Source organism: Rattus norvegicus, chromosome 6 (genome assembly GCF_036323735.1).
Source record: "Rattus norvegicus strain BN/NHsdMcwi chromosome 6, GRCr8, whole genome shotgun sequence".
Classification (NCBI taxonomy): Eukaryota; Metazoa; Chordata; class Mammalia; order Rodentia; family Muridae; genus Rattus; species Rattus norvegicus.
In genome coordinates, this window is record NC_086024.1 from 142,350,121 (window position 1) to 142,373,168 (window position 23,048).

Below are 23,048 nucleotides of genomic sequence, written 5' to 3' on the forward strand. Positions count from 1 at the left end.
TCTATAATCTCAGAACCTACCTCAATCAACAAGGTATATAAATGTGTTGGTTAAAGAGTTTGATAAAAAGTGGTTTGATACCCGGAAACCGGGAAAGGGAATAACACTTGAAATGTATATAAGAAATACTCAAGTTAATAAAAAAAAGTGGTTTGATAATACTTTGATCAAGGTACAGGAATTATATTTGCAGGGGCCTGTGCATTCTGATATTTCTCACCTTCTCAGAGATTGTATTTCTGCTGGAACACACTGCAAGTGATAACAATACACCTGAGGTCATTGAGACGATGAAGGAGTGTTTGCTTTCCTATGTTGCTAGTTTAGACTTTACAGCTCAAATTCATATTATACATTATTCCCAACAACTAGAAATCCTGGTCTCACAGGATCCTGTGATAATATTAACATGAATCACCATAACTTTCACTTTTTCTTGATTTATTGAATAAGAAACATGCCAGTGGAAGTGGTAACTGGTGAAGTTATTCATATGGTATGGTGAATTCTAGGTGGATGCAATTAGCATTAATTTCTTCATAGATGTTCATTTATAAAGAAGACAGCGGCACTAAAAGACAGTGAGGAAGAGGCAAAAAATGGACATTCAAAATTACTATTCCTGTGCAAGTCTAAAGATTAGTCTTTTCTGTTATCTCAGTGACATGGAAGTTTGCTGCTAGGTTTTCAGACACATCCAGAATGTGGTTGCAACACTGTCGTGCACAGTAATATACCACAGAGTCCTCAGATGTCAATCTGATGAGTTTCATGTAGGCTGTGATGGCAGAAGTGTCTGCAGTCAGTGTGGCCTTGCCCTTAAACTTCTCATTGTAGAGAGTATCTCCAGTTCCAGGAACAATACCTGCAATTCATTCCAGGCTTTGTCCAGGCCTCTGCTTTACTCAGTCCATAGGATGACTGGTGACTGTGTAGCCAGAAGCCTTGCATGAGAATTTCACTGAAGGCCCAGGTTTCATCAGCTCAGCTTAAGACTGTTGCAGCTGGACATGGGAATGAACACCTGTGTAGAGAAAGGCAGTGTGGATGTAATTTTCTCCTCAATCCCTGTCTCCTCTTCAGATTTGGAAATGGTGTGCTCCTTACCAGCAATGACTGACAGGAGAAAGAGAAAGACCCAGTTCCATTCCAGGGTTACAGTCAGTGTTTTCAGGGACTGTGGAGATGACACTGATCATAGGTTGTTTTCAGATTGTTGAGATCCCTGTATTTAGGGACATAGAGTCAGGTAATTTGCATATTAATGACCAGCAGATTCGTTGTGTAAGAACCTAGTCTACCAGAAGAAGAATTGGAGGGAAGGACTTAAAAGACACATGGGTCAGGCAAAAAAGCTCAGGTACAAGTCCTAATCCTCTCTGAGGAAATGCATCCCATATACTTGCACTCTGAGCAGATGCTGTGGATGTAACTTTAGGGACTAAGCTCTCAAAAGATTTTTGGCATGATTCTGTTGCTCCACTTTGGAACAATGTCATTAGATTGCTCTACAGATGGTTTTGTGATGATGATGAAGACAAGGATGGAATTCTCCAAAAATAGCTAATTTTTTTGACAATTTTTTGCCTTCTTATAGATATATGGAATTAATATTTCAATTTTCAACAGGTTATATACTTCAAAACTCACTATGATGTCTTAAAGTAAATGTACAATGCATATACACATAGTCATCACTAGTCAATAGTGAAGCTCCAGAAATCTTCCCACCAAAAAAAATATATATTTTTCTCATCAGTCACCAAATGTCAAAAGATATTCAGCTTCGTGTGGACCCTCAAGGTTTCCTTCACATTTATGTTCTAACATTATTTTTAATACATATTATTATTTTGTGATAAGAAGAGAGTACTTACACACCAAAGTGGGTACATTAAACTGTGGGCACTCCTTGCCTAATTCAATTCCAAGAGATTTACTTGACATTATTAAGCTTACTAGAAGTTATCTTTACTTACTCTGCCATTTCAATATTGCCAATGTTTTAATTTTCACTGGTTTGATTTCTGTGTGTGTGTGTGTGTGTGTGTGTGTGTTTGTGTGTGTTGTGCTGGTAAATATAGCTACTGAGAGTTTGCTTTTTCAGGAACAATAGTTCAGTCTCTGAACATAGAATTTCATGATAGAATTACTGTGAAGTGGTTCACAAAGAATCTCGATGGTGTTCGAGCATGGAGACATCACATGTCAATCACAATGGGCCAGATCAATTAATATATTTAAGAAATGGAAACATAAGAATGAGAGTCTTTCCCACACCCTCATCATCTCTCTATGGGGATTATTGGCCTCATTGCACCCCCTGCTGGTCATCAACTCCCATTGCTATGGCTTACACTGAAGTTGCAGTCTGGCTTCACAAATAATTTATCTCTGTAACTTCAGTGTTCACGGAACACAGCTGTAGGGGGAAATGATTACTGAGTTCTGTGAAATGATGTCCAACCTACGGTAATTATACTTATCTGACTGCGTATTCTGAAATACATACATTATATTCTAACAGACTGAAATTTCTGCTGGACAACATAGACACAGCTTACAATGGATATAAATGTAAGTATACTGGCTGGTTTTGTGTGTCAACTTGACTTGTGTTATAACTTGAAGTTATCAGAGAGATAAGAGACTCAGTGGGCAAGATGCCACCATGAGACCCAGCTGTAAGGCATTTTCTTAACTAGTGATTGGTGGCAGGGGGCACCCATCCCATTGTGGGTGGTGCTGTCCCTGGGCTGATAGTCATGGTTTCTATAAGACAGCAAGCTGAGCAAGCTAGCGGTAGCATGCCAGTAAATAACATCCCTCCATGGCCTCTGTGTCAGCTCCTACTTCCTGACCTGCTTGAGTTCCAGTCCTGACTTTTTGGTGATGAACAAGAATGTGGAAAGTGTAAGCTGAGTAAAGCTTTTCCTCCCCAACTTTCTTTTTGGTCATGATGTTTTGTGCAGCAACAGAATCCCTGACTAAGACAGTCAGTTAAGGCTATGAGACAAGTTTTATTTGATCAAATGTTATTTATATGGATTTTAATGTTAAAATTCATATTACTTCTTTCAAAAAAACTACAACCAAAGCTTCAGTCTCTTGGAATTCAGAAATGTTTTTATCACTATGAATTATTGCAGCATCATTTTTACTGTTTTTTAAGATTAAGAATGACAATGGAAGTGGAAACTAATGAACAAAAGATCAAGATACAGTTTACAAGAATAAGCACAATTATCACCACTTTATTCACATCTGTAATTTTTATTAGCTTTAATCATTTTAGTCCCCAATTTTTCAGCCCTCTGACAGTTCCTTATCCCATTCATCCTCCAACATCTCCAAGAGGATGTCTCACCACAACCAAACCTTCACTCCCCTACACATCCCTCAAGGCCTCCCCGTTCCCTGGGTCTCAAGTCTCTCAAGATTTTGTTATGTCTTCTCTCATTGAGGCCAGATCAGGCAGTCATCTGCTCAATAAGTATTGGATGCCTCAAACTAGCTAATATATGCTGCCTAGTTGGTGGTTCACTGTCTGAGACATATTGAGGGTCCAGGTTAGTTGAGACTACTGGACTTTTTATGGGATTGCCTTCTTCCTCAATTTCTTCCAGTCTTTCACTAATTCAACCATCATGGTCTCTTTCTTCAGACCATTGGTAGGGTGCATGTTATCTGCTTCTTTCCGAGTCAGAGGCTGATGGGCCTCTCAGAATGCAGTCATGTTAAGCTTCTATCTGTAAGTATATCATAACATCAGTACTAGTGTCGGGTCTTGGAACCTCCTATCGAGATGGGACCCAATATGGGCTCATCAGTAGATTTTCTTTCCCTCATTATCTTCTCCATTTTTCCTGCAGTTCTTTTAAACAGAAAAAGATCTGAGTCAGAGCTTTTGACTATGGGATGGCAACACCATCCCTCCACTTGATATCCTGTTTTGTACAGGAGATGGACTCCACATGGTTCCTGTACCCACTGTTGTGCATTTAATCTAAGGTCACTCACTTTGAGTGATGAGAGTCTCTGTCTTCCCAGGTCCCTGGTACATTCTAGTGGGTCTACCTACCTCCTAAGGTTGTATATTTCCATTCATTCTGATGTCTCTTGGATCTTCACTCCTATTTCATCCCACATGGAAACACAAGTATGAAAAGTTAACAAATACCATATAATACTGTGGAGGAGAAAAACAAAGGGGCACTCAAAATAACCAATTCCTAGCATCTCTTCAAAATAATCTCCATTTTCTCAATCCCAGTGCACTTTCCTTTTCCTCCAGGGTTTCTGACACTCAGGATGTGGTTACAACACTGTGTCTTGCATAGTAATAGACCACAGAGTCCTCACATACCAGGATGCTGAGTTCCACGTAAGCTGTTTTGAAGGATGTATTTGTAGTCAATGTGGCCTTGCCTTTGAACTTCTGATTATCGTTAGTATCACCATTGTAAAGACTAATATATCCAATCCATTCCATGCCCTGCCCAGGTCTCTGCTTCACCCAGATCATACAGTAGCTGCTGTGAAACTGCCTCATGAAGCTGAAGTAAAAGTTCTTACAGCACAACTCACTGAAGCCCCAGGCCTCTGCAGATCAAATCCACACTGCTGCAGCTGAATCTGTGAGTAAACACCTCGGGAGAGAATGTCAGAGTGGATGGTATTGTCACCTCAAGTCCTTTCTCTTCTTCAGATTTGGAACTTGTAAGCCCCTTACCTACAGTTACTTATGGGACAAAGAGAAAGACTCAACCCCATTCCATTTTAAAATAAGTATGTTCAGATACTGTGTAGGGTTACCCTCACAGGGTATGGACATTGTTGTATTTACTGCCATGGATTCAATGCATTTGCATATTCATGAACAGGGTACTTCTTACAAAAGAACCTAGTCCAGCTGGACACAAACTGGAGAGTAGGGATTTAAAAGGCACAATGGTCAGGCAGAAAGATGCTCAGGTCCAAATCCTAATCCTCTCTCAGTAAATGCATCCCATACATATTTCCTGAGCCATGTTGAAATGCTGTGCATTTAACATGAGAAAATAAGATCTCAGCAGATTTCTGGCCTGTGGCTATTGCTCCTCTTTGACACAATGACATCAGATACATCCACAGATGGTGGTTGTGATGATGATGATAATGATGATGATGATGATGATGATGATGATGATGATGAGAAGGAGGAGGAAAAGTAAGAGTAGGATGAAAGGATGGAAATTTCCATAAATGGCTAATTTTTGAGAAATTAGAAATTCTTTCTGATATTAGCAATTAATAGCTATCTTTCAAACAGGTTATAGACTAAATGTCTCAATCAATTGACCAATGTATTTACAGAATAATGATTACAGCACTATCATCAATAACCAAATTATGGACATAATCCAGAAATGTATCAACAAAGGATTCTATAACTAAAGCATATACATATGTGTGTGTGTGTGTGTGTGTGTGTGTGTGTGCATGTATTTTTTTCAAAAAGGAATAAGAAAAGTCCATTACTTTTGGGAAAATGGGTGCAATTAGAGATAACTGTATTAATTAAGACAATCTCAAAATCACAAACAATAATGAGACTCTTATTAGTAGGTCTTATGTATTTCACAGTTATGTATATCTATGTATGCAAATACATGATAATGTCTCACTGAAATTCTCTAATACAACAAAGGGAAAATGAGAGGAAAAAAGTTTACAGGAAAAGTATACACAGTATAAAAAGTACACCTGTATGAAAATTCTATACATATTTAAATTTGTTATTTCTAAACCACAATAATTTTATTCTTTGAAATTTTCAATCATAAATAAATTATGCTATAATCAAACATCAGTTTCAAGTCTCTCACTACTGTATACAGCAACTAGCTCCCTGAAGTTCTTTTTGAGACCCTTCAAAAAGTCTCCAATATCCTGACTGCTTTTGTTTTCTTAACTAATTACAATGTGAGTTTAATTAGTACTACTTACATTCACATAGATAGGGTCATCACTATTAAATAGGGAACCTCGAGAAACCTTCCCCCAAAATTCATGATATTTGGCACATCAGTCATCAAATACCAAAAGATCGTCAGCTTTGTTTGGGCCCACATAAATTCCTCCTCATTCGTGTTTAATGTTTGAATTGTTGTATCATTACCCAAGGAAGATGTGTTAGGCTCAGAGGACTACTTGTGTAATTCTATTCTAAGAGATATTGTTAACATTGCCAGTATAAGTCCTCACCTGCTCAGCTAATTTGAGGTCTCTCGTGTGATAATTTTAACTGATATGATTTGTGTGTGTGTGTGTGTGTGTGTGTGTGTGTGTGTGTGTGTGTGAAGTGCTCATAAATATAGCTACTGAGGCGTCACGTGCAATAAGAAAAAGTCAGTCCCTGGAGATAGAATTCTCTGTCTTTTAAATCATTCTCTTTATTTTACATTATTCCTTTCCCTGTTTTGTAATGCTTCTCAATTTTTTGATGAGAAACTCTTATCATTAACTGGTCTGTGGCTGTCAATCACTCTTAGTACTTTGACCAGTCATGAATGTCTGCATAAGTCCTTACACACTACTCACAGAAAGCTCAGTGGTCAAGATTCAGGTGATCTACTGTGTTTAAACATAAATATTTAAATGGCATTTTGAACAAATGAATATTAGCAATAAAACTGAGGTCTAACAAGGTATACATCATCTCTAAGCATGTGCTTTGGACGATACTTACCTGGGATGAAGTCTTTCCTATGAAAATTCACCAAAATATAATAAATAAAATTATGCAGCTTCCAGCAGTAACTCTCTGAATCATGTACTTCAATCATGCTACTTCTTATTAGAGACTCTTGGACATCTACGCTTATTCACAGCATATTATCCATGCAAATTCACAGCATGTAGAGGAAGAATTCATTCTAGATTCCCAACAAAGCATAAATAAAATGATAAGTTGTACATATCCGTTGTAAAACTCAAATATGAATCTACAATGGAAATTTATGGATAATATATGATAACAACCTGAATAATCTGTAAGTATCTACATACAACTGGAAAAATATGCTGACTAGATCACACATGTCCATAATGCAAATTCTTCATGTTCTCACTCATATGCATTGCAAGATGCAAATATTTTTAATGTATTTAATTGTAGAAGCTGAGGGACTAGAATTGGGCCATTAGATCATGAGGAGTTTACAAGTATGTTATAGTAAAATAGAGATCAAATAAAGTCAGAGAGGGCAGATAGAGGAACCAAATGTTTCAAACATGAAATGGTGTGGGGAAATGGAGAAATGATAAATTTGTGTGGCATAAACAAATTTTAAATCACATTTAAAAGGCATTGGAAAGCTTTTGTAGGGCAAAAAACACTGTCATAAGGAAAAAACGACAACAGATTGGGAAAAGATCTTTACCAATCCTACAACTGATAGAGAGCTAATATCCAAAATATACAAAGAATTAAAAAAGTTAGACTTCAGAGAACCAAATAACCCCATTAAAAATGGGGTTCAGAGCTAAACAATACATTCCCAAGTGAAGAATATCTAATGGCCAAAAAGCACCTAAGGAAATGTTCAACATCCTTAGTCATGAGGGAAATGCAAATCAAAACAATCCTGAGATTCCACCTACTACCAGTCAGAATGGCTAAGATAAAAACTCAGGTGACAGCAGACGCTGGAGACAATGTGGAGAAAGATGAATATTCCTCAATTTTTGGTGGGATTGCAAACTGGTACAACCACTCTGGAAATCAGTCTGGAGATTCCTCAGAAAATTGGACATTGCACTACCGGAGGACCCAGCTATACCTTTCCTGGGCATATACCCAAAAGATGCTCCAACATGCAACAAAGACACAGGCTCCACTATGTTCATAGCAGCCTTATTTATAAAAGCCAGAAGCTGCAAAGAACCCAGATGCCCTTCAACAGAGGAATGGATTCAAAGAATGTGGTACATCTACACAATGGAGTACTGCTCAATTATCAAAGATAATGAGAGATATTAAGGAGGGTAATTATTGCTTCCTCTTACATTCATATTTGGATGTGAGGTTATGTTTGTGTGCTTTTCTTCTCTTTGTTTTGTTGCCAAGATGATTAGTTTCTTGCTTCTTCTAGGGTGTAGTTTGCCTCCTTATGTTGGGCTTTACCATTTATTATCCTTTGTAGCCCTGGATTTGTAGAAAGATATTGTGTAAATTTGGTTTTGCCATGGAATATCTTGATTTCTCCATCTATGTTAATTGAGAGTTTTGCAGGATACAGTAACCTGGGATGGCATTTGTGTTGTCTTAGCGTCTGTATGACGTTTTTCCAGGATCTTCTGCCTTTCATAGTCTCTGGCGAGAAGTCTGGTGTGATTCTGATAGGTCTGCCGTTATATGTTACTTGACCCTTTTCCCTTACTGCTTTTAATATTCTGTAATTTGTGCATTTGGGGTTTTGACTGTTATGTGACAGGAGGAGTTTCTTTTTTGGTCCAATCTCTTTGGAGTTCTGTAGACTTCTTGTATGTTTATGCGCGTCTCTTTCTTTAGGTTAGGGAAGTTTTCTTCTATGATTTTGTTGAAGATATTTACTAGTCCTTTGAGCTGGGATTCTTCAATCTCTTCTATACCCATTATCCTTAGGCTTGATCTTCTCATTGAGTCCTGGATTTCCTGTATGTTTTGGACCAGTAGCTTTTTCTGTTTTACATTATCTCTGGCAATGGTGTCGATGATTTCTATAGAATCTTCTGCACGTGAGATTCTCTCTTCTATCTATTGTATTCTGTTAGTGATGCTTGTATCTACGGCTTCTTGTTTCTTCCTTTGGTTTTCTATATCCAGGGTTGTTTCCCTGTGTTCTTACTTTATTGCTTCTATTTCCATTTTTAATTCCTTCACTGGTTTGATTGTGTTTTCCTGGAATTCTTTCAGGGATTTTTGTGATTCCTCTCTATAGGCTTCTACTTGTTTATTTATGTTTCCCTGCGTTTCTCTAAGGGAGTTCTTTATGTCTTTCTTGAAGTCCTCCAGCATCATGATCAAATATGATTTTAAATCTAGATCTTGCTTGTCTGGTGTGTTTGGATATCCAGTGTTTGCTTTGGTGGGAGAATTGGGCTCAATGATGCCAGGTAGTCTTGGTTTCTCTTGTTTGGCTTCCTGTGCTTGCCTCTTGCCATCAGATTGTCTCTGGTGTTACTTTGTTCTGCTATTTCTGACAGTGGCTAGATCGTCCTATAGGCCTGTGTGTCAGGAGTGCTGTAGACCTGTTTTCCTGTTTTCTTTCATCCTGTTATGGGAACAGAGTGTTCTGCTTTCGGGCGTGTATTCTTCCCTGTCTACTGGTCTTCAGCTGTTCCTATGGGTCTGTGTCCTGAGTCCAGCAGGCAGGTCTCTTGGAGCAGAAAAGATGGTCTTACGTGTGGTCCTGAGGCTCACGTTGCTTGTGGGGGGATCCTTTAGAGCTCTCTGTGAGGGCAGCAACCAAGAGGGACTGCGCCACATTTTCTAGGAGCCCCTGTGCACCGGGTTCCCAGATGGTGTTAGGTATTTTCCTCTGGAGTCAGAAATGTGGGCAGAGTGTAGTCTCTTCAGGCTTCCCAGGCGTATCTGCCCCTCTAAAGGTTTAGCTCTCCCTCCCACGGGATTTGGGTGCAGCATTACACATTTTACACGTGCCTCAACTTTAAATCCTGTCAGTCCTGCCTTTTAAATACACTATAAAGATTTAAACAAAGACATGAAACTTATCAGCATGTTGAAAATTTACACTACAAATATCTGATCAGAAATTTCTCTTTATTAATACACTACAGTTCTTTTTTATAACTTTTTGAAATTAGATTGCTTCATGCAATATATCTGATTACTAATTTCCATTCTCAATCTTCTCCCAGCTCTACTCTGTTTATAAAATTAGAAAACAAACAGAATCTAAGTATGACAAAAAGGAAAAGCAAAGAAATGGAAATAGGACAAAACAAACAAACAGAAGAAAAATCATCAGACACAAAATATAAGAAACACCTGTGCATGGAGAGACACATATTCACAAATATTCTGTAGAACAAAGCTGTGTAAGAGATATATAATGGTCTATGAGAGTTGGTGCTGTATCTGTATAGGTCCATGTTCTACAGAGGGTAGTGACTAGGTATGAATACTGAGACTGGGAAGGAAGTAAATATGGGACCAAAAACTTATCTATAATCTCAGAACCTACCTCCATCAACAATTATAGACATGTGTTGTTAAGGAGTTTAATGAAAAGTGGTTTGATAATATTTTGTCCAATGTACAAGAATTATATTTGCATGTCTGTGCATTCTGATGAATATTTCTCACCTACTAAGAGACTGGAATTTCTGCTGAAAAACATGGCAAGTGATAACAACACACCTGAGGTCACTGAGACTATGAAGGAGTATTTGCTTGCCTATTTTGGTGATTTAGATTTACAAGTCAAATTCGTATTATGCATTATTCCCAACAATTACAAATCTTGGTCTCTCAAGATCCAGTGATATTTTTAACATGCATCACCATACTTTTCCCTTTTTATTGTTTTTTTTGAATAAGAAACATGCCAATGGAAGTGATAACTGGTGAACTGATCCGCAAGTTAGGATGAATTGTAGGTTTATCCAAATAGCATTACTTTATTCATAGATGTTCATTTAAAAAGAGAGGAGGAGGCAACAAATACACAGTCAAAATTACTATTACTCAGTAGGTCTAAAGATTAGTCTTTTGCTGCTCCTCCAGGGTTTCTGACACATTCAGGCCATGGTTACAACACAGTGTCTTGCACAATAATAGACCACAGAGTCATCAGATGTCAATCTGCTGAGTTCCATGTAGGCTGTGTTGGAGGATGTATCTACAGTCAGTGTGGCCTTGCCCTTAAACTTCTGATTGTAGTCAGTAACACCATTCCAAGGAAGAATATACCCAATCCATTCCAGACCCTGTCCTGGCCTCTGCTTTACCCACTGCATAGCATAGTCTGTGAAGGTGTAGCCAGAAGCCTTGCAGGAGAGTTTCAGTGAAGAACCAGGCTTCACCAGCTCAGTTCCAGACTGCTGCAGCTGGACCTGAGAGTGGACACCTGTGTAGAGAAAGGCAGAGTGGATGTAATTTTCGCCTCAGGCCCTGTCTCCTCTTCAGATTTGGAAATGGTGAGCCCCTTACCTGCAGTTACTGATAGGAGAAAGAGACAGACACAGCTCCATTCCATGGTTAGAGTCACTGTGTTCAGGGACTATGGAGAGGACACTAATCATAGGTTGTTTTAAGGGTGTGGACATCCCTGTATTTACAGTCATAGACTCTGGTAATTTGCATATTAATGACTGTGAGACTTATTACATAAGAACCTAGTCTACCTGAAGAAGAACTGGAGGGGAAGGAATTAAATGGCACATGGATCAGGAATAGGCTGCTCAGGTACCAGTTCTAATCCTCTCTGAAGAAATGCATCCCATACACTTGCACTCTGAGCAGATTATGTGGATGTAACTTTACAGACTAAGCTCTCAAAAGATATTTGCCATGATACTGTTGCTCCACATTGACACAATGTCATCAGATTGCTCTATGCATGGATTTTTGTGGTGATGATGAAATTGATAGAATACTCCAAAAATGGCTAATTTTTACTGCCTTCTTTCAGATGTATGGATTTAATATCTGCCTACCCAACAAGTTATGTACTTGTTGACTCAAGAGTCAGTAATGACTAAAATTAAATGTACTATGCATATACACTTAGAGTAATCACTAGTAAACAGTGAATCTCCAGAAATCTTTCCCCACAAAAGTGAATATAATTTTTCCCATCAGTCATCAAATGTCAAAGGACATTCAGCCTGGTGTGGGTTCTCACCATGTCGTAACATTTTGTTTTTTATACCTTACATTATTTTGTGATGAGAAGAGGGTACATATGCACCAAAGTGGATACATTAACCAGTGGGTACTCCTTGCCTAATTAAATTCTAAGAGATTTACCTCATACTGGGAAGCTTACCAGAAGATATCTTTACTTGCTCAGCAATTTCAGGATTTCCAATATGCTAATTTTCACTGGTGTGGTGTAGTGTGGTGTGTGTGTGTGTGTGTGTGTGTGTGTGTGTGTGTGTGTGTGTGTGTGTGTTGTGCTGGTAAATATATCACCTGAGAGTTTGTTTTTCCGTAAGAACAGTTCAGTCCCTGAACATAGAATTTCACGATAGAATTTCTGTGAAGTTTTCCACAAAAAATCTTCATGGTAATTGTGCATGGAGACATCACATGTCAATCACAGCAGGCCAAATCAGTTAAAATACTTTACTAAGGAAACCACATAGGAAACAGAGTCTCCTCCACACCCTCTTCATCTCTAATGGGTGATTATTGGTCTCATTCCGCCCCCTGCTGGACATGAACTTCCATGCAGGTAGATTTCTCATGGCTTACACTGAAGCTGTAGTCTGGCTTCAGAAATAATGAAACTCAGTTGAAGGGAGAAATGGATCGAGATTACATGGGGATAATGACTTATACATCAGAGAGGTTATTTTGTGCCAGTATTACTATAGTATCGCTCACAACGCCAGGTACCTCCTTGGTGGCATTTGGATCCAGTTCTTGCAGTTCCCTTTCTAAAAAGGTAACCACAGGAGATAACAGCTTCTTTTCTGTTTCCATGTGGCTACACCTGGGACAGAGAACCTGTGTTAAGTGTGTAAATCAATCACCCTATATTGTATAACACACAAAAACTGTACACAGAACTGAGAATGTTGACATAAATAACTGAAATGCTGCAACAACTCAGGACTGGATGACTCTTAGGAGCTGAAACCATTTTAAACATAGCGCTGTGATAGATTTGTATTAACAAAAATGGATAATTAGTAAAAATTCTCCTTAGAGAAACTTAAAAGTACCAACCACACAGAAGATACAAATCCTAGAGGTTTGCATAAGAATCCCTACATAGTTACAGGGGCTCTCAGAGACTGAGCCACTAACCAAAGAGCACACATGGGCTGGACTTAGGACCCTAGCACATATGTAGCACTTGTATACTTCAGTCTTCTTTGGTGTCCTGCAATACTGGAATTGGGTCTATGCCTAAACCTGTTGTCTATCTGTAGAATGAAATTCCCTGACTAGACAACCTTGTCTGACCTCAGTAGGAAAGGATCCCCATTAGCCTACATAGAGTAGATACAGTGGGTTTGAAGATATCCAATATGTTATCACCCTCTCAGAGAAGGAAAAAGCAGAATAGAAGGAGGGACTATTTAAAGGAAACCAGGAGAGAGGGGCAAAAAATAAGGATATAAAATGAATAAATAAAGGAATGAATAGATGGGTAGACAGATAAATAAATAAATAAATAAATGAATGAATGAATGAATGAATAAATAAATAAATAAATAAATAAATAAATAAATCTCCTTTGAATCTCCAAATATATCCTGGCCAATTAAACATGGTTCATAAACCTCAATTACAAAATAGGTTATTCAATTTTCTTTTATAAAAAGCCATTTTCCTGTATGCTGCAGCAGTTTCTTCCCTATCCAGAGAAACTCAGTCCTTTCTACTAGAAGGCAAATCCTACTTCTTCCTTGTTCCCTTCCCCTTCTCCCTCCTTCTTTATCTCCTGACTTTTCCTCTTATTCTCTGCTCTTGTCTCTCTGGGGAAAACAAGACTTCTTTGTGCTGAGAATTTGGGCTTGGGATGTCCTGAGAATCTACAGCCATTGCTTTACCATCACGTATGTTGTCCTACAGTTGTTAGAGAAAGTTTCTGGGAATATTGAAATGGTGAGAATTTCAGATATATGTGGTTGCTGTAAGTTCAAAAACCATCACATCAGGAAGGATGACATTCATCCCCTTTCTCAAAGACACATGAATACAGGAACTATAACTGTCTGGGAAACATGAAATACAGATAGTTTCTCTCCATCACTGATTTCAAATCTGCTATAATCAGCTCTAGGGTTATGTTGGGAAGATTCCTGAATGATGTCCACTCCTGAACGAGGAGTCAGGATGTGCTTCCAGTGCTTCAGTATCATAGCCATTAGGTTCTGCCTACCATAAGATTCAGTGGGTTGAGGCTCAAGAAGGGGGAAACCTGCTCTTGAACCTCAAGAACATAAGTTACCTTATCCTGTATTTTGACAACATGCCTCACAGTGAAGTTTGAGTTCTTCATTGTTGTTCTAGAACACATGGCACAAAATCAGGAACAGCAAAGATTTATATATACAGTATCTGCTGTGACAATACTCACATGAAATTCTCCAAAGAAAAAATGATTAGAAAACAGAAAAATGAATAAGAAAATGTCACCTTACCATCAACCTCTTGTTGAGTGTTCTGGGATTGGTGTAGATCACTCAGCAATGGGAGCTGGAAATTTAGGGCTGTGCTCCTGTGCCAGAGCTGCAGGATCAGGTCTGGAATGATTTTGAAAAACAAATTGATTAATTGCATGTGTTTCTCCTGTATGGTGAGCTCCTTGTGGAAGCCTAGGAGATTTTTATGCCTAGACAAGATAAAAAAAAAAAAGAAACATACAAGAAAGTAGGAAAGAATTATACCACTATCTCTACTGATACCTATATGGGTTATTTACAACTATTTGTTTTTCTTACTGTTTACTTTCCGCTTTAATAAAGACTACATTCTTCGGTCATATATATACACTCTTATTATATTTGTCCTATTTCTATGCTTTTCTCTTCCTTCCCATTTCTTTCCTATCTGGATCCTCATCCTTCCTGTCTTTCATAAGAATGAAGTTCTAGGAGTTAAAAATAGAACTGATCAAAATAAAATACAACTGGCTAAAAAAAGCTATAACACTGACATTGGACAAGGTAAATAAACAAAAGGAAAAGACTCCCAAGAGAAAGCACAAGAGTCAGAGGCTCACTTGTTCAATCACTCAGGAGACCCATAAAAGTACTAAGCTGGAAAGTATAACATACACAGAGAGGACTGTTGCTAAAAACAATATGTGGGAAAAAAACTTTTCCTAAAGAGCACAGGTGAAAGAATGTTTTGATATAGCAAACACATGAAAGGATATTTGAAGAAGGAGTACAAATATGACCACACATACATTGGAAGATAAGCACTGGCCCTTGTTTAGTTACTCCATCTCATTATTCTTATCTAACAACAGGCATGTATTGGTTCACCTTCCATAATAGTATTGTTGAGCTCAACCTATAGTAATGCTGACATTGAGAGAAAATGGCCCCTAAGAACTGCTTATGAGATTCCTTCAACTGCTTGATGCTTTATCAGCTTCAGGACAGCTGGTGAGTCTTATGGTTTCTTCATGTTTCAGCTACAGGTGCCTGGTGTCAGCCTGCCTACAGGACTGGTTTGCAGCTGCTGAGTTGTGTTTGATGTTTGCTATGGGACTCAACTGCTGCCAAAGATCAAGCTCACCCCAACTATTACTGAACAAGCCTACTTCCTCAATATCTTAATAAATTTTCTCTACCATTTCCAGCATTGGGTTGTGGACCACAGGGAATGATGAGCTTTGTTAAAAAGTAATGGTAAAAAATGTATGCCTACAAGGGACCAAGAGATCCCATGGTGGCCTGGTGCTTGCAAATTCTGTCTTTGTGAGTTCATATGACTATGTCTCAGTTGAGTTAAAACCTGCAAATCCTAGTGTCTTCCATCCCTTCTGGATCTTGTACTCTCTGCTTCCTATTTCTCAAGATTTATTGAGCTCTAATGGGTAGGATTTGATGAAGTCAATTCATTCAGATCTAGGCATTCCTGATTTTTGCCTTAACGTCTAGCTGTTGGTCTGTCTTTTCTTTTTCATTTGCTTTAAGAAAGTTTCCTGCTGATGCCTGTATCCATCACTAATATAGGACAGCAGTAAAATATCATCAGGATTCAATTTTGTTACATTGTTTACTTTACCAGTAGTATTTGATTTTACCCTAGGTCTCTGGGCATGGATCCATTGCAGAATTAAACGTTCACACAACTAATTGAATATGGACTCCAGTGTCTTTCGCTATATCCCAGGCTAGCAATAGAGAAATGTAAACAGCAATCCAGCCACAAATCATTTACAGACCTAGAATCTGTCCTACCTGAAAATTGTGATAAAGGGATGTTGGCACAAAGCTGGTGGGAGTAACTAATGAATAATCTGATTTGACTTAAAGCTTTCTTTCACTATGAGACACAACCCAAACACAACACTCTTTATTACATAATTATAATGCAGTCTGAATGGTTGTATTTCACTTTACTTTTGCCCATGGATGCTCATCTGACATATGAAAGCATTTAAATAAAATTTTGACAAGTTCAGAATGATTAATAAAATTTTATGAATGTTGAATACAGATATTCAATTGAAGATATTGGAAAAGAGGACACAAAACTTGGTGGATTAATGCCTATGATCCATGCATGATATGCAAGACTACAAAAATGTGGTAAAGTAATGTAAATTTTATGCATCATTTTTCTTCTCAACTTCTAAAATCTTGAACATGGGATTTTTACATTTTTTATTGTATGGTAAGAACTGTGTTCCATGTAGCATTCCTATACTGCGAACAGATCAGTACCTTTAAGTATTTTCAAAGTTATATTCGATTATACAAATATTTCTCAATATTTCAAAGTGACACGTCTGTTAGTAGGAAAAAACGTAAAGAAATCTACAGTCTTCAGTCTAGGACTAGGATTTAAGCTCTGGTCACATGGGCAGATGTAATATTTGCAAAGCAAATATTACCAAAATCCTTTGTTCTCTCTCTCTCTCTCTCTCTCTCTCTCTCTCTCTCTCTCTCTCTCTCTCTCTCTCTCTTTCTCTCATCACCTAAAAATAATAATAAAATAAAATTAGATGAAAAAACAGTAACAGGAATGGGATAAAACAGACAAAAGAAAAAGCACAAGAAACACAGTGTGAGGGGAGTTTCTGTTATGATATGGCTTCCACTACATGGACAGGAGAGAAGGAGACTCTGTACAGACAGGGTGACCAGCAGAGGAGATAAAGAGTCAGTGAAGGGAAAAAGTGACCTTTGCATGATAGTCAGGGGAAATGCTCAGCTGTCTTGTTAGCAATCATGGCACTTCCGTGGCTTTGACGAGCAACCGGGACAATTCTGTGGATTTGACCAGCCATCAAGGTATTTCTGCTACGTGGACTTACTAGGTACCAACTTCTTTATTCATACAAGTTTCAAAGGAAAAAGACAGACTGCTACATGGTACAGAATATCCACTTGCTTTGTCCATACACAGTCAGGGATAAAACTTCAGTCACAATTAGAAAATACAAAAGGATTATTCTTATCATTATTACTACTACCACCCAAAACTTCAACTCCAAATCCAACACAATTAATATATGATAGCCTGCAACTGTACTGGCAATGTGTGTTGCTTGAAAGCCCTCCAGAAAAACACACATGTCTGAACTAGTATTTTCATGAATGGCAAATACTAACACCTAATTCATTTTACTGTATGTTTCCCCATCTGCACTATAAAGTAGGAAAAGTTTATTTTAGTACATCTATCTTATTTACTGAAGTCTATTCTTCTGAGTGCTCCGTGTATGAACCCCTATTCTTAAGTACATTTTCAGAGAACTCTCAGCTTATAATAAAATAAGATCTTCAATCTGTAAACTATTCTACTGACCAATCTGAGCTTGTTGATTTTCTCTGTTTACCCTGCACCAATTTTACTATTTGACTTATCTCAGGGACAGATACCCCAAAAAGTTTCCTGGAGCAATAACCTCATCTAACTATGTGTTTATCTCTGCATTCCCATGAGCCATCTAGTAGAAGCTAAAAACCAGTACATGATCTTCCTGATATGATTTCCCCCAGGGATTCTAACTCATGACAGATTTGCTCCTATAGCCAAGGCCAGGGACATTAAGGAAAGATTCCTGTTATTAAAATGGTTTTGTTATTATTGGATATTTCTACAATCATTTGTCATTTGCCAACACTTTGCAGGAGATTTCCAAGAACAATGAAGATATACTGTATTGTAGTAATATTATATAGACAAATAGATGATTTCTTAATTCTTAATGATGATCCTATCAGACTTCCTAAGTTAATATCATTAATTATTAAGATCTTCCATAATAGGACTACTATTAAGTCCTTTCTGATGTCAAAACTACAATAAGAAATCTGCTACACTTCAAATATAATTACTTAATTGCTGCTGAGACAAAAAGCAGACATAACGTAGAATATATTCAACAAGTTATAAAACAATTAAAAATGGAACTAATGATTCTTTATAGATTCAAAGACAGATAAAATATCGACTGGGTTAAACTATATAAAACTTCAATGTTAACTTAGTTAGTTGTTAACTCTCTACCAAGCTGTAGAGCTAGGAACAATTAATGAATGTTTAGCCAGAAATTTTCTCTTAAAGAATATGCATATAATCATCTTTGTTGTAAACCTTTTACTCAGTTTATGATTTGAATTTATGTTTGAACTTCTAGGTTGTGGTCCATGGCCTACCTTGTATTAGCTTTTTTATGTATTTTTCCATTAAATCATAATCACTTGTAAGTTCCACTGATAGAGGATATAGCCATTTCAAGATCCACACCCGCACTGTTAGGATTTTCAAGTAGAGTCACCCTCATAGATCCTCTGAAGCATCTCTAGATTTCAGATCTCTGGCACATCATAGAGATTGCCTACTCCACCACTCATCTCTCTTCTCTCTCTACTGTTCTCCCTACATTTGATCTTCCCCCCCAACTCTGCATCACAAACCTTCCTCCTCACATGTCCCTCCTTCTATCCACTTTCATTTACTTTTGTTTCCCCTTCGGAAAATGATTCAATAATGCTTACTTGGGGCCCTACTAGGTATTTGACTTCATTGGGTCTGTTAATTATTGCATGGCTACCCTGAAAATTGTGGTTAACATGCACCAATAAGTGTTTATATACAACACATTTCTATTTGGGTCTGGGTTAGTTCACCAGGCCATTATCTTCTAGTTCCATCCATATACCTTTGAAATTTATGAGGTCCTTGTTTTTAATGGCAGAGTAGACAAAGCTCACTTTATGAACCATTCTTCCAGTGAAAGACAGGTAATTTGTTACCAGTTTCTGGCTCTCATCAATATAACTGCTATGAACATAGTTAAGAAAGTGTCCTTTTGGGCACTTATATAGGAAAGAATGGCCTTGTCGGGCATCAATAGTTAGAGAAGCCCTTGATCCTGTCAAGGACAGAACCCACAGTGTAAGGGAATGTACTAGCAGCCTAACAACACATTTGAAAGGTCTAGAAAAAAGAAACAAATACAAAAAAAGAGGAGAATATGTCAGGAAATGAACAAACTAAAGGCTAAAATCAACCATGAAGAAACAAAGAGTACTGTTCAAAGACCCAACAAGACTAAGAGCTGGTTCTTTGAAAAAATTTACAAGATAGAAAAATCCTAAGAAAAAGATGGATGAAGCAAAGAAGTGCAAGCCGACAGGAACCGGATGCAGATCTCCCCTGAGAGACACAGCCAGATTACAGCAAATTCATAGGCGAATGCCAGCAACAAACCACTGAACTGAGAACGGGACCCCCGTTGAAGGAATCAGAGAAAGGACTGGAAGAGCTTGAAGTGGCTTGAGACCCCATATGAACAACAATGCCAACCAACCAGAGCTTCCTGGGACTAAGCCACTACACAAAGTCTACACATGGACTGATCCTGGGCTCCAACCTCATAGGTAGCAATGAACAGCCTAGCAAGAGCACCAGTGGAAGGGGAAGCCCTTGGTCCTGCTAAGACTGAACCCCCAGTGAACGTGATTGTTGGGGGTAGGGCGGTAATGGGGGAGGATGGGGAGGGGAACATCCCTAGAGAAGGGGAGGTGGAGGAGTTAGGGGGATGTTGGCCCGGAAACCGGGAAAGGGAATAAAATTCGGAATGTAAATAAGAAATACTCAAGTTAATAAAAAAAAAATTACGAGTCTACAGCTAGGTCAAACTAAACAGGGTTCCTACAAGCAAAATTCTAATCTTGTAAAACTATTGATTACCACAACAGTCTAGAAGTGTTGAGCAATGCCCATAGAGTATTTCCTGTTAAGATGAATCTTACAATAAAGCCAATATTAGACTAAAAGAAAAAGAAAGAAAAAAAAAAGAAAAACCCTAAGAAAAACTAACAAAGGGGCACAGAGAGAGTATCCAAAATAACAAAAGCAGGAATGAAAAAGGAAACAGAAACGGTGGACATACAAAAACATAATCAGATCCTACTACAAAACCTATACTCAACAAAACTGGAACACCTGGATGAAATGAATGATTTTATACACACAAACCATATACCAAAGTTGAATCATGTTCAAATAAACCATATGAAGAGCCACATAACCCCTAAAGAAATAGAAGAAGTCATTAGAAGTTTACCAACCAAAAAAAAAAAAAAAAAAAAAAAGCCAAGCCAGAGGGTTTCAGTGAAGAATTCTACCAAACCTTCAAAGAAGACCTAACCCGAATGCTTCTCAAAATATTCCACAAAAGAGAAACAGAAGGGAAACTGCCCAATTCTTTGTATGAAGCCATAGTTACACTGATACCTAAAACTAAAAGACACAACGAAGAATACTTAAGAACAATTTCCCGGAGCTAAACAAAGAATTCACAGCTGAGGAATGCCGAATGGCTGAGAAACACCTAAAGAAATGTTCAACATCTTTAGTCATAAGGGAAATGCAAATCAAAACAACCCTGAGATTTCACCTCACACCAGTGCGATTGGCTAAGATCAAAAACTCAGGTGACAGCAGATGCTGGCGAGGTTGTGGAGAAAGAGGAACACTCCTCCATTGTTGGTGGGATTGCAGACTGGTAAAACCATTCTGGAAATCAGTCTGGAGGTTCCTCAGAAAATTGGACATTGAACTGCCTGAGGATCCAGCTATACCTCTCTTGGGCATATACCCAAAAGATGCCTCAACATATAAAAGAGACACGTGCTCCACTATGTTCATCGCAGCCTTATTTATAATAGCCAGAAAATGGAAAGAACCCAGATGCCCTTCAACAGAGGAATGGATACAGAAAATGTGGTACATCTACACAATGGAATATTACTCAGCTATCAAAAACAACGAGTTTATGAAATTCGTAGGCAAATGGTTGGAACTGGAAAATATCATCCTGAGTGAGCTAACCCAATCACAGAAAGACATACATGGTATGCACTCATTGATAAGTGGCTATTAGCCCAAATGCTTGAATTACCCTAGATCCCTAGAACAAACGAAACTCAAGACGGATGATCAAAATGTGAATGCTTCACTCCTTCTTTAAATGAGGAAAAAGAATACCCTTGGCAGGGAAGGGAGAGGCAAAGATTAAAACAGAGACTGAAGGAACACCCATTCAGAGCCTGTCCCACATTTGGCCCATACATATACAGCCACCCAATTGGACTAGATGGATGAAGCAAAGAAGTGCAGACCGACAGGAGCCGGATGTAGATCGCTCCTGAGAGACACAGCCAGAATACAGCAAATACAGAGGCGAATGCCAGCAGCAAACCAATGAACTGAGAATAGGTCCCCTATTGAAGGAATCAGAGAAAGAACTGGAAGAGCTTGAAGGGGCTCGAGACCCCAAAAGTACAACAATGCCAAGCAACCAGAGCTTCCAGGGACTAAGCCACTACCTAAAGACTATACATGGACTGACCCTGGACTCTGACCCCATAGGTAGCAATGAATATCCTAGTAAGAGCACCAGTGGAAGGGGAAGCCCTGGGTCCTGCTAAGACTGAACCCCCAGTGAACTAGTCTATGGGGGGAGGGCGGCAATGGTGGGAGGGTTGGGAGGGGAACACCCATAAGGAAGGGGAGGGGGGAGGGGGATGTTTGCCCGGAAACCGGGAAAGGGAATAACACTCGAAATGTATATAAGAAATACTCAAGTTAAAAAAAAAAAAAAGAACAATTTCCCCTATGAATACCAGTACAAAATTAATAAATAAAATTCTTGCAAACCAAATCCAAGAACATATCAAAAAACATCATTAAACATGATCAAGTAGGGTTCATCCAAGAAATGCAGGGATGCTTCAATATATACAAATCTCTCGAAGTAATCCTATATATAAACAAACCCAAAGAAAAAAGCCACATGAACATCTCATTAGCTGCTGAAAAGCCCTTTGACAAAATTCAACACCCTTCATGTGAAAAGTATCAGAGAGATCAGGAATTCAGGTTCATACCTAAATACACTCAAAGCAACAAACAAAAAACCAACAACCAATATCACACTAAACAGAGAGTAACTCAAAGCAATACCATGAAAACCAGGAAAAAGGCAAGGCTGCCCACTCTCTAACTATCTATTCAATATAGTACTCAGAGTTCTAGCCAGTGCACTTAGACAACAAAAGGAAATCAAACAGATACAAATTGGGAGGGAGGAAGTTCTGATTTCACTATTTGCAGATGATGTGATAGTATATATAACTGAGCCCAAAAATTCTACCAGAGAGCTCCTAGTTCTGAGAAACAACTTCAGCAAAGTGGCTAGTTATAAAAAAAGTCAAACAAATCAGTAGTGTTCCTCTACTCAAAGGATAAATGGGTTGGGAAATAACACATAGAAACTACAACTTCACAATAGTCACACACACATACACACACACACACACACACACACACACACACACTGGCAAACTTTAAAAAAAAAACACAAAATCTGAAACCAAATGTACGTGAAAAGACTAATAAGACAAAAAAATGAAGAAATAAGACTATATAAGACAAATACTCTGCAAATATGCCATTGTGTTGGTTCTGTTTGTCCTTCTACTGGTCATAGTGCCTACCTTCTAGTGTGGTTAATACAGAAAGTAAAAATCCACTTAAGAAGACTAATTGTCCATTTTAAATGAATACCAGCTGCAGATAGATTCTTAGCTAATGGTGGGAGCACATGTCCACATCCCCCTTTCTGTTCAGG

At 38.3% G+C, this 23,048-nt stretch overlaps 1 gene segment (V, D, J or C); it reads right to left on the bottom strand.

Annotated features, from left to right (window-relative positions):
• Positions 1-10,638: 10,638 nt before the first annotated feature.
• Positions 10,639-11,289, bottom strand: LOC503095 (immunoglobulin heavy chain, variable region). The segment is given in 2 exon segments: positions 10,639-11,114; positions 11,198-11,289. Coding segments are annotated over 2 exon segments (375 nt in total).
• Between the last annotated feature and the right edge of the window lie 11,759 nt (positions 11,290-23,048).